At 54.0% G+C, this 12277-nt stretch overlaps 5 protein-coding genes across 5 annotated transcripts; 4 read left to right on the forward strand and 1 right to left on the reverse strand.

Annotated features, from left to right (window-relative positions):
- Window positions 1-226: 226 nt before the first annotated feature.
- On the forward strand, window positions 227-2435 carry D7B24_009512 (uncharacterized protein; the record flags this gene model as incomplete). Its single annotated transcript, XM_028643584.1, has 3 exons — window positions 227-355; window positions 404-1240; window positions 1290-2435. The coding sequence occupies 3 exons, from the start codon at window positions 227-229 to the stop codon at window positions 2433-2435; spliced, it is 2112 nt and encodes a 703-aa protein (XP_028492847.1).
- A 2330-nt stretch (window positions 2436-4765) lies between these two features.
- D7B24_009513 (uncharacterized protein) lies at window positions 4766-5843 on the forward strand (the record flags this gene model as incomplete). Its single annotated transcript, XM_028643585.1, has 3 exons — window positions 4766-5235; window positions 5296-5488; window positions 5547-5843. The coding sequence occupies 3 exons, from the start codon at window positions 4766-4768 to the stop codon at window positions 5841-5843; spliced, it is 960 nt and encodes a 319-aa protein (XP_028492848.1).
- A 463-nt stretch (window positions 5844-6306) lies between these two features.
- D7B24_009514 (uncharacterized protein) lies at window positions 6307-6792 on the reverse strand (the record flags this gene model as incomplete). Its single annotated transcript, XM_028643586.1, has 2 exons — window positions 6307-6662; window positions 6717-6792. 2 exons carry the CDS (start codon window positions 6790-6792, stop codon window positions 6307-6309), a joined length of 432 nt encoding a protein of 143 aa, XP_028492849.1.
- A 529-nt stretch (window positions 6793-7321) lies between these two features.
- D7B24_009515 (uncharacterized protein) lies at window positions 7322-8464 on the forward strand (the record flags this gene model as incomplete). Its single annotated transcript, XM_028643587.1, has 2 exons — window positions 7322-7868; window positions 7923-8464. The coding sequence occupies 2 exons, from the start codon at window positions 7322-7324 to the stop codon at window positions 8462-8464; spliced, it is 1089 nt and encodes a 362-aa protein (XP_028492850.1).
- A 2309-nt stretch (window positions 8465-10773) lies between these two features.
- On the forward strand, window positions 10774-12147 carry D7B24_009516 (uncharacterized protein; the record flags this gene model as incomplete). Its single annotated transcript, XM_028643588.1, has 5 exons — window positions 10774-11028; window positions 11083-11484; window positions 11542-11766; window positions 11817-11914; window positions 11973-12147. The coding sequence occupies 5 exons, from the start codon at window positions 10774-10776 to the stop codon at window positions 12145-12147; spliced, it is 1155 nt and encodes a 384-aa protein (XP_028492851.1).
- Between the last annotated feature and the right edge of the window lie 130 nt (window positions 12148-12277).

Genomic DNA, 12277 nt, shown 5'->3' on the forward strand with positions numbered 1-12277 from the left:
ACCCGCATAGAAGGTGACATCACTCCGACCCTGAGCTGGAGGGTCCCAGCAATTAACAAGAAGCTACAGGTCAACCTACAAAAAAGTCGCCTGACCGCCCGGCATAATTTCCAGAAGATCAGCAAGGAACACCAGGCCACTTGGAGTTCAACGTTCCTTCAACATAAGACGGAGCTTTGACATAAATGGCATTTTGCCTGTCATGGTACTACGGACTCCGAGTACAATGGCGAGCCTCAGATCAAGGGGCAACCTGACGTGCTTTTACTGCGGCAAACGCTCCTCGGTCAAGTTCAACGGTATCATCAGTGACTTCCTCTGCTTGAAGTGCGACGCAACGAACTATCTCGACGAGGTGAGGGCATGACAAAAATTCCATACGTGTCATCATCTGATACAATAGCTTTCGAAGAATGGCGAAATCACCGATCCTCCTGTTGCATCAACAACTTCAACAACTCAGCCCACACAATACGCCATACCACGGTCGCAGTCCCCCGAGCCAGCGGCGCAAGCACAAAGCATATTCTGTTCGACATGTCTCAAGAACCAACATCTATTCACCGCATCCCTGGCGCAATATCTCCCGGAAGATCCCGATCATCCCGAATACGCGCAGCTCGAGAAGAATTACTACAAGTTCCGACAACGGCTCGAAGAGCGGTACCCGCAAATATGTACAGACTGTGAACCCAAGGTCCTGGCTCAGGTGCAGCAGGCTGGCTACACTGCGCGGACCGATCATCTGCGGCGCATGATGGAGAGGAGTAGGCAGCGGCGCGCCTCTCCGAAACGATGGACCGCTCTCGACATGGCTGACACACTTGGACGGTGGTTTTGGCTCGCTGGATTGACGGGCCAGTTGCTCTGGCACTTCGCGATAATGGCCGATGCGCTGTCGACCACGACAACTGGGCCTTTGCGTGACCCAGACGAGCTCCCACCAGCATGGACTTCCGTCCTCCGCTGGATGGCAGATGCCCTCCCTCAATCTTCTGTGTTGGTACGCATGAGTTTCTGGGCCAACCTGCTCTGCATTTGGTGGAACCCAAAATTCGCCCAGGTCTTCCGCGGCTTCTCAAAACATATCCACGGTCTTTCCCAGTGGTATATTTTTCAAGGACTGGTCCTGCTAGTGCGATTTCTCGGTGTTAAGATAACCGGTTTTTCTGGTGCCGGAGAAGGTCGAACCAGCGCTCAAATTAGTCTACACGCGTTGCTTGCCATTGTGGTTGTCGTTGTAAGTCTGCGACTTCCTTATTGATGACTTGGCTGACCATTTATGCCAGCTCTACGCACTCGCGCAAAAGTCAGTACATGTTGACACAACACCACTGTTCCCGTCTTCCTCGACGCCTTTGGCACTTTCGCCAGCCCGGCCTCGGGACATTGCGATAGAGACCGACACAGGGACAAAGAGCCTGTCAAATCTACTCGATGACATACTCCACGAGACGCCAAAAGCGTCGATGGTGATACCAACGAGGCCAAGTCCCTCGCCGAAAGAAGCCACCTCGCCTAACCCAGAGCTGCAACCGATTTCTGGGATCAGCTCCCTTGGCCTTTCTACTGCCGCCGCTCCTGTGCAATACTCGGAAGAAATGGAATGGTCTCCCACGCAGTCTAGGCATCGTGCTTTCAATGATTTCGGTACACCTGGACGCCAAAGCCAAGCATTTGGCGACTCTCCCACGAACCCCTCGGCTAGTCCATTCTGGTACAAGGTGCCGCCCGCGCCGACAACTCCTGCGGAAAGATTGCGCAAGGCTTCCAACCCTATTCTCAGGAGCAAGCCTGTAGGGCCAGAAGCTGTGTTCTTCCCGACGAACAGTCAGCCGTTGAACACAGGCGCTCGCCCAAGTGATAGCAACAAGTCGAAGCGCAAGGTGTCTTTCGCGCAACCATCATTCTTTGCTTCGCCCAAGTCCAATCCCAGCGATCCACGGAGCACGCTGGCCGACATGTTAGGTTCGAGCTTCAACCTCAGCCAGGACGGAGACTCCGACCAAGACAGTGCAAACAGGGAGAGACCAGAAATAGAGATGAAGATGATTCGGCCGCTGAGGAACCCTGCAGCTCGCGACCGTTTCATAGATATATTTACCCTAGGCAGCCTTATCGCATCCTGGCTGCATGTGACGTCGGCACCGTACACCTACACCTGGGATGTGATGCTCGGTTCCATGGCGCTCAGTGTCGCTGTCGCTCTGCACCTGACCAGCGACGCTTTTTATGGGTTCCGAATCGGCCAGATACCTCGCCAGCTTGCCATGGCCAACTCGATTTTGGGCGTTGCTGAGGTGGCGGCAGCTTGCATACTGTCATTCCAGGTTTGGGCTACGCCGCGAGGCGATGAACGCGAGGCGTTCGGCGTGCAAGGTCTGGTGGTGATGAGTCTGATGCTCTGCCATGGGCTAGTCAACATGGCAGTCTAGAGGACGACGCCGTAGTGAGTGGATTTGTAGGCGTTATAGGAGACGGGGACTGCTAGGTGGGGTGTCATTGGATTAATTGGGTATAACATTGAAAGGTACCTAGGGTGGTACATGCTCTTTCGCTCAAAACTCAAGTTGTGGCCTGGCGGTCTCATGAGGACAGGATGGGAATTGCCGATGAAGAGGCTACGATAATGATCAATAATCAAAACACACATCATCCGTGGTTATAGCTACTGCATTCATAATGTACCGATGATCGGCACCTAAACGGCTGGCATGTGTACCGGGCCTACAGGTGTATGAACGTGATTAAATATCGTTTCGCAATACTCGGCGGGGGAAAACGCGTGGTTGGGGGGGGGGGGGGGGGGGGGGTGACAATCGAACGTATTCCTCTCTCAAGCATTCTCTGCATCGCTCGTTCCGGACAGGCACGATAGATGTGTTTTTGGACCATAGATCATCGAATCCGTTTTCAGGCGTGAGCAGCCAACAACCAGGGTACTATTTAGGACTTTTATGTACGACTCGTGCTATGGAGAATCTGTCCCGATTCATCTCATGCTGAAACGACAGTTGAAGTTTTGGGCTGAATGGTGCTAGGTGTACTGTATCTCTTGGTGTAAGGGTACGCAGTTCCCTTCGGGAATCCAGGGACGTTGGTGTGAGTGGGTGATAAACAGCGGCCGATCAGGGGCTATGGTCCAGTGAGAGCCGCGACGTCGCGTTCTGGGGGCGAGAGGATCACCGCAGCCAGCCACTCAATCCACTCAGAGAGTGTCACGCTGGCGTTGTTGCTGCACGCTGGCACCAGTCACACACCAGCAGATGGTTAGAGAGAGGCGCGACTGCGTCAATAGGCTGATACAGGCGAGGCAGATCAGATCAGATCAGACACCCCCCCTGGCCCAGACGAATCGGCCACGACGCAATTGAGAGGTCTTCAAGGCATCAGGCGCACTCGAAGCAGGGCTGACGAAAGACAAGGCATGGCGCGGATCTTTGCAGCCGGCACGCTGTTGGAACGCTGCTGTTGGTGATCGACGATGGAGGTGGACATGAGACAAGCATGTCTACAGTGCTCAGGGTTGTTGGGAACACCACATCGGCCTTCGTAAGCAGAGCCCCTAGCAAAATGCAACTGGCAACGGCCTCCCTGCTAGGGACTACTAGCAGGCGCCTTGGCTGCTTTAATGGTTCGACCATCGCCTCGGAAAGACCGGCACAAGGTTCGACGGCGGGAGGTTTGTTCAGGTAGCAACAACACCATCCGTCTACGCAGCTTGAGAACTTGGTGGGCGTCATCCGTGCGGCGTTTGGAGGATGTGAGTTATTTGGAGGAGCAGATATTGTGGCGACTAATAAGCTTCTTGTGAACGAAGCTTTTGACGTGCGACAGGAGATGATGGCAAGCTTCCGCCTTCCCAACAACAGTGACGAGGTGTTCGCTCCGCCGGCTGTCGTAGCAGCCGCAGCGGCCAAGGTTCTTACCTGCACAGGTACCTGCCACGCAAGGTAGAGCGAACGCAGGCGTGACGGGGCGCTGGAACCCCCACATCGATCCAGGGCAAGCACGAGCCACCGTGCAGGAGAAAATTACCACACAAACCTCACTAAGAGTGACTCCCCCACTCCCCACCTCACTGCAATCCGCCCCAAAAGGCTACTGCGAAAAAAACGCCGCGGCCACACCGCGAACACGCGCCTAGGTCAAGCGCCCCCAATTGCCAGGGTGTAGGCACAGCGAACGATGGCTGCAGACAGGACCCGCTTAATTCTCATCTCTCCCACCTTGCCCTTCTTGCCGTCGCTGGCTATTCCTCGTCCCTAGCATCGACGACATACACTTCCGCAGACGCCGTGAGGGTCAGCCGCTCGCCGTTTATTTCACTCCCCTCGCACGGAAACGCCTCTTCGTACGTCTTTGAAGCACCGCATTTTCCTTTCTTCTGTCGGGGGACTGGAGGAAACGCATCGAGCATCGACTAAATCCCATAAGACACTCGACAAGATGGATTACAATCTCCAACTTGCCTCCAGCCGCGTCTGCGCTGTTCGCCTGTAATGCTACGCGAACGAAGAGAGACCAAGCAACTTCCAACGTCTTTCTCGCTGGCTTCCTGCTGGATCCATTCAGCACATCGATTATTCCTCCTACGAACGTACATCGTCCCTCACACGACCACTTGCCTCGTTTAACTTGTTGCACCCGGCATCGTGTCACGCCACCACGACATTTTCTGACCATCAGCCTCCTCATCTCACCACTTACTCGATCACAGCAACCTACCAACACGATATTCCTCAACCATTGCCCTGGATCAAGAATGGCTTCGAAACGCAGTGCGAGAACGTTTGAGGGAGACGGTCACCACGTCACCGAGAACGAGACTCGTTGGGCACACACAAGGACGAAGGAGGAAGACGCAGCGGCCAAGGACACCCTCGAGAAGCGATCCAACTACAAAACCCTATCTCGGCGTGGGTCTGACGAATCTTCTCACCCCCTTGATACTGCTGTTGAGACGTCCAAGAACATGACTGGGGTGACATGCGAGAGCGCGGTGCAGGATCTTGAGGCCCAATGCGAACTATCTCGCTGTGTCCGCCACTCTGCACATGCCGATCTCCGCCCAGCCCTGCCCCTTGTACCTACGGACCTGGCTTTCAAGCGGCATGTACCTGAAAAGGGTCGTCCAGTGAACTTCGGTATTGTGGTGCCTGGTGTGTACCGCAGCAGCTACCCGAAGCCCGAAGACTTCGGTTTTGTCAAGAACCTCGGTCTTCGCACCATTGTGTAGGACCACGCCCCCAAAATGAACATTATAGACCCAGCCAAAGCTGACAGGTAACACAGAACGCTGGGACGAAAGGATGAACCTGACGAGTTCTATGCCAACTTTTTGGCTTCAAACTCTATCCGACATCACGTCATTGAAATGAAGGGGACCAAAAAGCAGAGCATTCCTCTTATGACGATGAGAGACATCCTGCGAATCGTTCTAGACAAGCAACAGTATCCATTGATGATTCACTGCAATCACGGAAAGGTAGGGTTGCGTTGAATGAAACTATTCTAATCCCATATTCATGCTGACGTCCATCTAGCATCGCACTGGATGCGTAGTCGCTGTGGTACGGAAGCTGTCAGGCTGGGACGTGAGCAACGTTTTGGATGAGTACAGGTCCTTTGCGGAGCCAAAGGTACGCGATTGTGACATTGCTTACATCACCAACTTTGCCGTCGACGATCTTTCAAATCTCCACGTACACGCCGCCAGTATGCGATACAGGGTGCGGAATTTCTTTCGCGCCACCGTTTTCGCATTTTGCGTGTTGGTGCTCTGGACGGTCTCGGGCAGCAGAATTTCAACATCGGCAAGGAACGTCACACCGCTCAAGTGATGAGTATGCTGCCTTTCGGCCAGAGCCAAGCTACACCACCTCGGGCGAGTCCGCCGGTTGCTTTCGGGAAGGTTTTATGGAGGCACGAACGATTCGTTCAATGTGCGACGATAGAGAGACCAGGCGACTGATCAAGAGCTGAGATGTCTCCGAACGGCGTTTGTAGGGTTGGAGAGGATGCTCGCCCATTTTGCGTACTCGTACCCTTAGCATTTTGTTTGTACAGTTCATTGTTGAGACTGTCTCGCAAGTAATACATTGAATTCAGCCCCAACATTATACAAGTTGCGCCATGACGTGCTTGTTGTCTCCACCGATTCTTTTCGTCGACAAATATAAGAGTCCATTACCCTCCCTCCATCGGCTGCAGAATTCCAACCAACGCCGCACCTTGCAATATTTCTACATCATCACCCAAAAGCACGTGGAGGTTATTCAGCGACAGGTCGTCGCTAGTCACCTGTTACTCGGCCCAGCGATTGCGCTCCTTCCGCGCGATCTCGTCGATCTTGCGGTTGCCTCCTGCGTAGGCGAACCCACCAGCGACACAATTGGCAAGACCAAGCGACAGAGCGCCAGCTCGCACAACACCGCGGGCCGAGAATTTGCTGCGAATGGGCTGCCGCCGCCGTAGCGCTAGGAGGGTATAAATGCCGGACCACGCGCAGGTGAGGCCAGCAGCGTCGGTGGGGAAGCCGGCTAGAGAGACGTAAGAGCTGAAAAGCAGAGCTGGCGCTATCAGAAGGGGTAGTGGTTGAACTGGCTTGCCGTGAAGCGCGGCAATGAGGATGGCATGGATCGCGGGCGGCATACAGGACGCTAGAGAAGTCAGCTTTCAACCGTCCTTGACGGAGAGGAAAGGGAGAGACCTACTGCCCCAGTTCGTTAACTTTTGTGGCAGCGTGGCCGCGCCCGGCGTGGTGCCAGGCTTCTCCTGTGGTGATGACATGGCTGCTTTCTACGACGGCCAAACTGATGATGCCAGGAATGACCCCAGACGTTGACGTCTGGTTGGGGTGACGAAGGTGACGCTTGCTGCATGGATGGTGACTAAGCAGGCCAGAACAGGCGATTCTAAGGGTCCGGTCAGACCAGCCAAGCACGTGCGGTTGCCGCCATGTCAATGTCAATCTAGTCGAGTCTTTGCCTCGACATACCTGTTCGCAAGCACGAGCTGACCAGCCTGCGGCATCCCGGTTTTCTGTCGCAACTGGTACACACCAAATCTGAGTCCAAAACTCGATCGCTTCTGGTGTCTAGGTTCACTGGATCTCGACGGACACGAGCAAACAATCCGAGCGACCTCACTCAATTGTGGGAAAGATTTGTGAAGAAGCCACCTACGACCTCTTGTCCAGGAATCGCTAGCCTTTGCAACCCCGCGATTCATTCCACCCTACACCATCACAGGCCACCCGCCGAATCGCACACCACATACATCAACATATCCACTTAGCATATTCTCCGAATTGCACGAAATGTCGAGCGCAAAGGCGTCCGGCGCGGACGCCGGCAGCAGCAATGCCCGCAGTCGAGAACATCAGCAGGGAAACCAGGGCCGCTCCTATACCGTCGAACAAAAAGCTGCCGTCATCCGCATCCGCCAGTGCTCGCCGACGGCGTTCTACGATATTCTTGGCCTCGAAGAGGTGAAGAAAACTGTGACCGACAGCGAAGTAAAGAAGGCGTATCGCAAGCTATCGCTCCTAACGCACCCCGACAAGAACGGTCACGAACACGCCGACGAGGCCTTCAAGATGGTGAGCCGTGCTTTTGGCGTGCTCGGCGACAAGGAGAAGAGGGAACGCTTCGACAGATCTGGTGTAGACCCTGACTCACGCTTCGGCCAGGCGCAGGCCCAAAATCCTTTCAGCGGATTCGCGAGCAGAGGCGGCGGTGGCGCACCAGGCGGTGGCGGCTTCGGTGGAGGTTTCCAGGGCGAGGAGATGACGCCTGAGGAGATGTTTCAACGGTTCTTTGGAGGAGGTGGTGGCTTCGGCGGGTTCGGCGGCGGTCCATTCGGTGGTAAGCAAGCCCGGCTGTGACAACTGGCCGGATACATTGCTGATGACTTCCTAGGCTTCGACACGGGGCCGCAATTTGCCTTCAACTTTGGCGGTGGACCAGGTTTCCGAGTACATCAATTCGGCGGCGGCCGACCACGGAGACGACCAAGGGAAGGGCAGCAGGGACAGGCAGAAGGCGGTTTATCACCTCTGCTCGGCATGCTTCCCCTGTTGCTCTTTTTCGTCTTCCCCATCCTCAGCGGTCTCTTCTCCGGCGAATCGGGCCGATCATCTACTCCTCAAATGCACTTTGATACCCCCTCACCACCATACACCATGCAGCGAGAGACTTCCAACTCCAAGGTACCGTACTTTGTCAATCCTGTGGATGTCGAGTCGTACTCGAAGAATAAGCTCAGCCAACTGGACCGGTCAGCCGAGGCGACACTGGTCAGGACCCTGCAATTTCAATGCGAGAACGAGATGAATCACAAGAGGAGAATGTATGATGCGGCTCAGGGTTGGTTCTTCCAGGATCCAGTCAAGATGCAGGAAGCCACAGCTTACGCCACGCCCTCATGCGATCGAGCCAAGAAATTGGGACTGCTACGATGATTGCATATAGGAGGACTAAGAGAGCTGGTCCGAAAACTTCTCTCTGTGTTGTTGATTTTCTGGTTGGATGTTTTGCGTCTGGCGTTGGGGCATGAAGTAGTTGCATGGCATAATGGGAGTGGTATTTTCATGCCCTTGTGTTCGTCGAGGCAGGCGGACAAGGACGGTATTTCCTACGCTCTGATATCGAGATGGCTTAGACAGCAACCTAAACCTCTCCGCTGCGGATCAAACTCCTCGTACACATGAAGAGTAATGAGACTGGTCACGCTATTACCGTAGTAGTTATGGCACACAGCAGCACCGTTCGACGGGGCAGCACTCTCGTGATACTGAGGTTTGAGGGCCGCACCTTCATGCATGCGGTTGGGATACCCAAGAAAGAGTGCGCCTATAATTCGCGGTCCGGCCACTGCCTGCGTGCCTCTTGATATCCAGGATGGGCGCTCTCCTACCTCGCAATTATTCATTCGATCGTGTGTACGAGTGATACGCGGTAATCAGTGTCAGAAGCCAGTCTCTGTGGTGTTGCACTTCGAAGAGGTGGCTTATAGATGAGAGTGATTCCACTCCCAAGTGCGTCAGGTCGGAACATGTGATCTAGTTACATTTGGTGACACGCTACTCACACAAGTATGAGAGTACAGCTCAGTCTCCCAACCTTTCCACGCATCACTAACCGATTTATTACAGACCTCTTTACTCAATTGTAACTCAGATACTGCAGGGATCTTGATTATTCAATTCGATTTGATCGTGAAGCGAGAGCTTTTGTTGCTTTCATGTTGAGTGGCCTACGTGACCGTATCAATATATGGGTGATCTGATGGTTCTTTCTGAACACCGCCTGAAGCGTAAGTTCTGAGGTGGTCAATTCATTAAGTTGTCATTTTGGCTGCTGAACCTCCGGCTGTTTGCATACTTGTGAGATCATCGTCATTGGGGAAGTCGTTCACTTTCGTCTTGCCTTGGAGATACGTCAACCAAGGCCTGATGACATTGCGTGACAACTACAGAACCAAACTCGTTAACGAGTGGGAAAGCTCAAGAGCTTTGACAGTAATGGCTGATACGGTAGGAATCAAAGCTGGCGCCGATTATAATAACATAAGTATTTGTCTGAGCAACAAACCTCCGTCGGAGAAGATGAGGATGCTGCACGTTTCCGTCAAGTTGAGGCTGTAGTGGTTTGGAACTGGACATCCTTTCATTGTGAACACTTACCGCTTTCCCTTCCTCTCTCTTTTTAGATCTTTTTAGAGGAAAACTTCTGAATTGCCATCCTCGGCGTCCCGTGTCAGAACACTGCAGATTGTCTACACAGCATAGAATTGGAAAATTAATCAACGTACGTATGAAACCATAACAACCAGATCATAGTATGAGGAAAACAGATTGATGGCTTATCTTGAAACACTTGTCGACCGTAAAAGCTTCTACATTTGAGCACGGTACTAGCGCCAGAGTGAATTCTGCGATGAATGTGGTTGACTGCATCAGAGAAACAGATGATGGCTAAGCATTCGGGGTCCGTTGCGGATGTGCCCTGTTGCGGGACATTGGCATCATGCCTAGAGTAGCATGGGGAACCGGGAGCTCCAAGCTCGCTGGATCAGGAGAACCAGCATTGGAGTAGAGACCCACTGGATGGATCTATACGAGCTCTCATGATCGTGTCATGTTCTGCATCGCCTCTTCAGTTCCTGCGATGGTTGCAATACTAGTAAGGCAGGTCCAAGTGCTGTGAAGGCCCCAAGACCTGAGGCTTGAGGCTTTTTCCCATAGTGAGGGGGGACTAAGAACGTTCTGGGGCAATGGGGGTTCATACCGACGAGTCATGCGTGCGCCAACAAGATGGCTATACATCACCGCCGGCTCAGTCTAAGTTGTGGAACCAGCAACCTCCTGATACAAGCCACAGCTTGGAAAGGGAGAGGAACGCATCGCCATTTGCCCAGCACGCCACTACAATCGGCGTTGTCTTACCTCAAAAGGCCTGTCAGAGCCCAGCACGGAGGGGTCCGATGGGGCCTGATAAGATCGACATGATCTCTACCCCGGAGAGCTTACTACAAGTGGAAGTTGCAATTGCCGAAGCTAGATCTCTTCTCGGAAGGTGCCAACCGGCCCGCAACGGATGAGGCAGCTGTGACATGCCGGCAAATGCGAGCGAAGCAGCTTGATTCCTGGAGCAACGGACGCGGCCGATATCGCCAAGCATAAATACTGCTCTGAAGAGACGTCAGCACGACTGGGAAGAAGGGCTTTCCTTACTCTCATCCCATCGGCTTCGAGGCATCATCGCAATCATGGTCCGAACCACTACTCTGTTCGCCGTCGGCGCCTTCCTGCTGCAAACTTCTCAGGCTTGCCGTGCCACGAAGGAGTACAAGTTTGGCGATGCCAACTCTCTCAACACGGAAGAGTTGGATGAGCACCAGCTCGATGGCCTCCGCCTTTTGAAGACATCGGAAGAAGATGCCGGAACCTGGGTTACTGAGAAGGAGAAGATTGAGAACTACATGCTCAAGCACGTCCACTTTATGGATGTCACCGAGACTCAGGTGAGCTTCATCATGAGTATACATGGCGCACCCGGACTGACATGAGGAATCAAGGAACTCGAAGAGCTCGGAACCCTCCGCCGTCGTGCTCTGACCAAGCGTCAGACGGCGTACCCTGCTCCCAGTAAACAGGCGACAGCGAATCCCATCATTGCCAGGCTTGTGCAGAGCAACATCCAGAGCACCATCACTGGTCTCGCCAACATCTTCAACAGATACTACAGGGGCACCTACGCGCCGACCAGCGCAACCTACATGCTGAACGCTGTCAGGTCCGCCGCCTCGTCCAACACTGCCATCACGGTCAGACAGTTCACGCACTCTTTCAACCAGCCCAGTGTCATTGCTACGATTCCGGGTACCTCCACAGACAGGGTCGTTGTGTGCGCTCACTACGACAGCATCAACTCGCAGAGTGTGACAGGCCGGGCCCCTGGTGCTGACGACAACGCTTCCGTAAGTGGCCCCCTCGTCCCTTTTTTGTAGAGTGGTATAATTAACAGTGAAAACCAGGGCGTTGCCACCATCCTTGAGGCCCTCCGCGTCATGGCCGTTGCCAAGTACGCCCCGGGCAACACCCTCGAGTTCCACTTCTACGGCGGTGAGGAGGGTGGCCTGCTCGGCGCCCGTGACGTTTTCAACAACTATGCTGCGAACAACGTCAATGTCCTCGCTGTGGTCAACCAGGACATGACTGGCTATTCCGACAACAACGTCATTGCCGTCTACCAGGACTTTGTGAGTTCGAGATCGCTAGACACAGAGATGAGATACTAATGCTGTCCCAGGTTGACACCAGCCTCACTGCCTACATGCAGCGCCTGGTGCCCGTCTACACCTCGCTTCCCGTCGTTACCGACCGTTGCGGATACGGATGCTCCGACCAGTGAGTTCGAGCCTCCCCCATGTTCCTGACAATCGTGTCATGCTAACGGAAGTGACAGCGCCGCCGCTCGTGCTGCCGGCTACCCTGCGGCCTACGTTTGCGCCGATACCATGACGAGCTCCAGCCCTTACATCCACACCACCTCCGACACTGCTCAGACTAGGTTCTACGCTCACGCCCTGCAGCACAGCAGACTGACCGTCGGCTTCCTGGTCGAGGCTTCGTTCTGGTAAGAGGTTGATGGGAGAATGGACCATGAGTGAAAAAGGTTGATGGGTCGGTGGGTATTGTGTTTGGTGGTCAGCGGGCGTATGGCGAGCATACTATCATCAAGGTGCCTTCAAACGAATAGCTGGGAGTTGG

This window comes from Verticillium nonalfalfae (genome assembly GCF_003724135.2).
Source record: "Verticillium nonalfalfae strain VnAa140/NRRL 66861 chromosome Unknown scaffold_96, whole genome shotgun sequence".
NCBI lineage: Eukaryota > Fungi > Ascomycota > Sordariomycetes > Glomerellales > Plectosphaerellaceae > Verticillium > Verticillium nonalfalfae.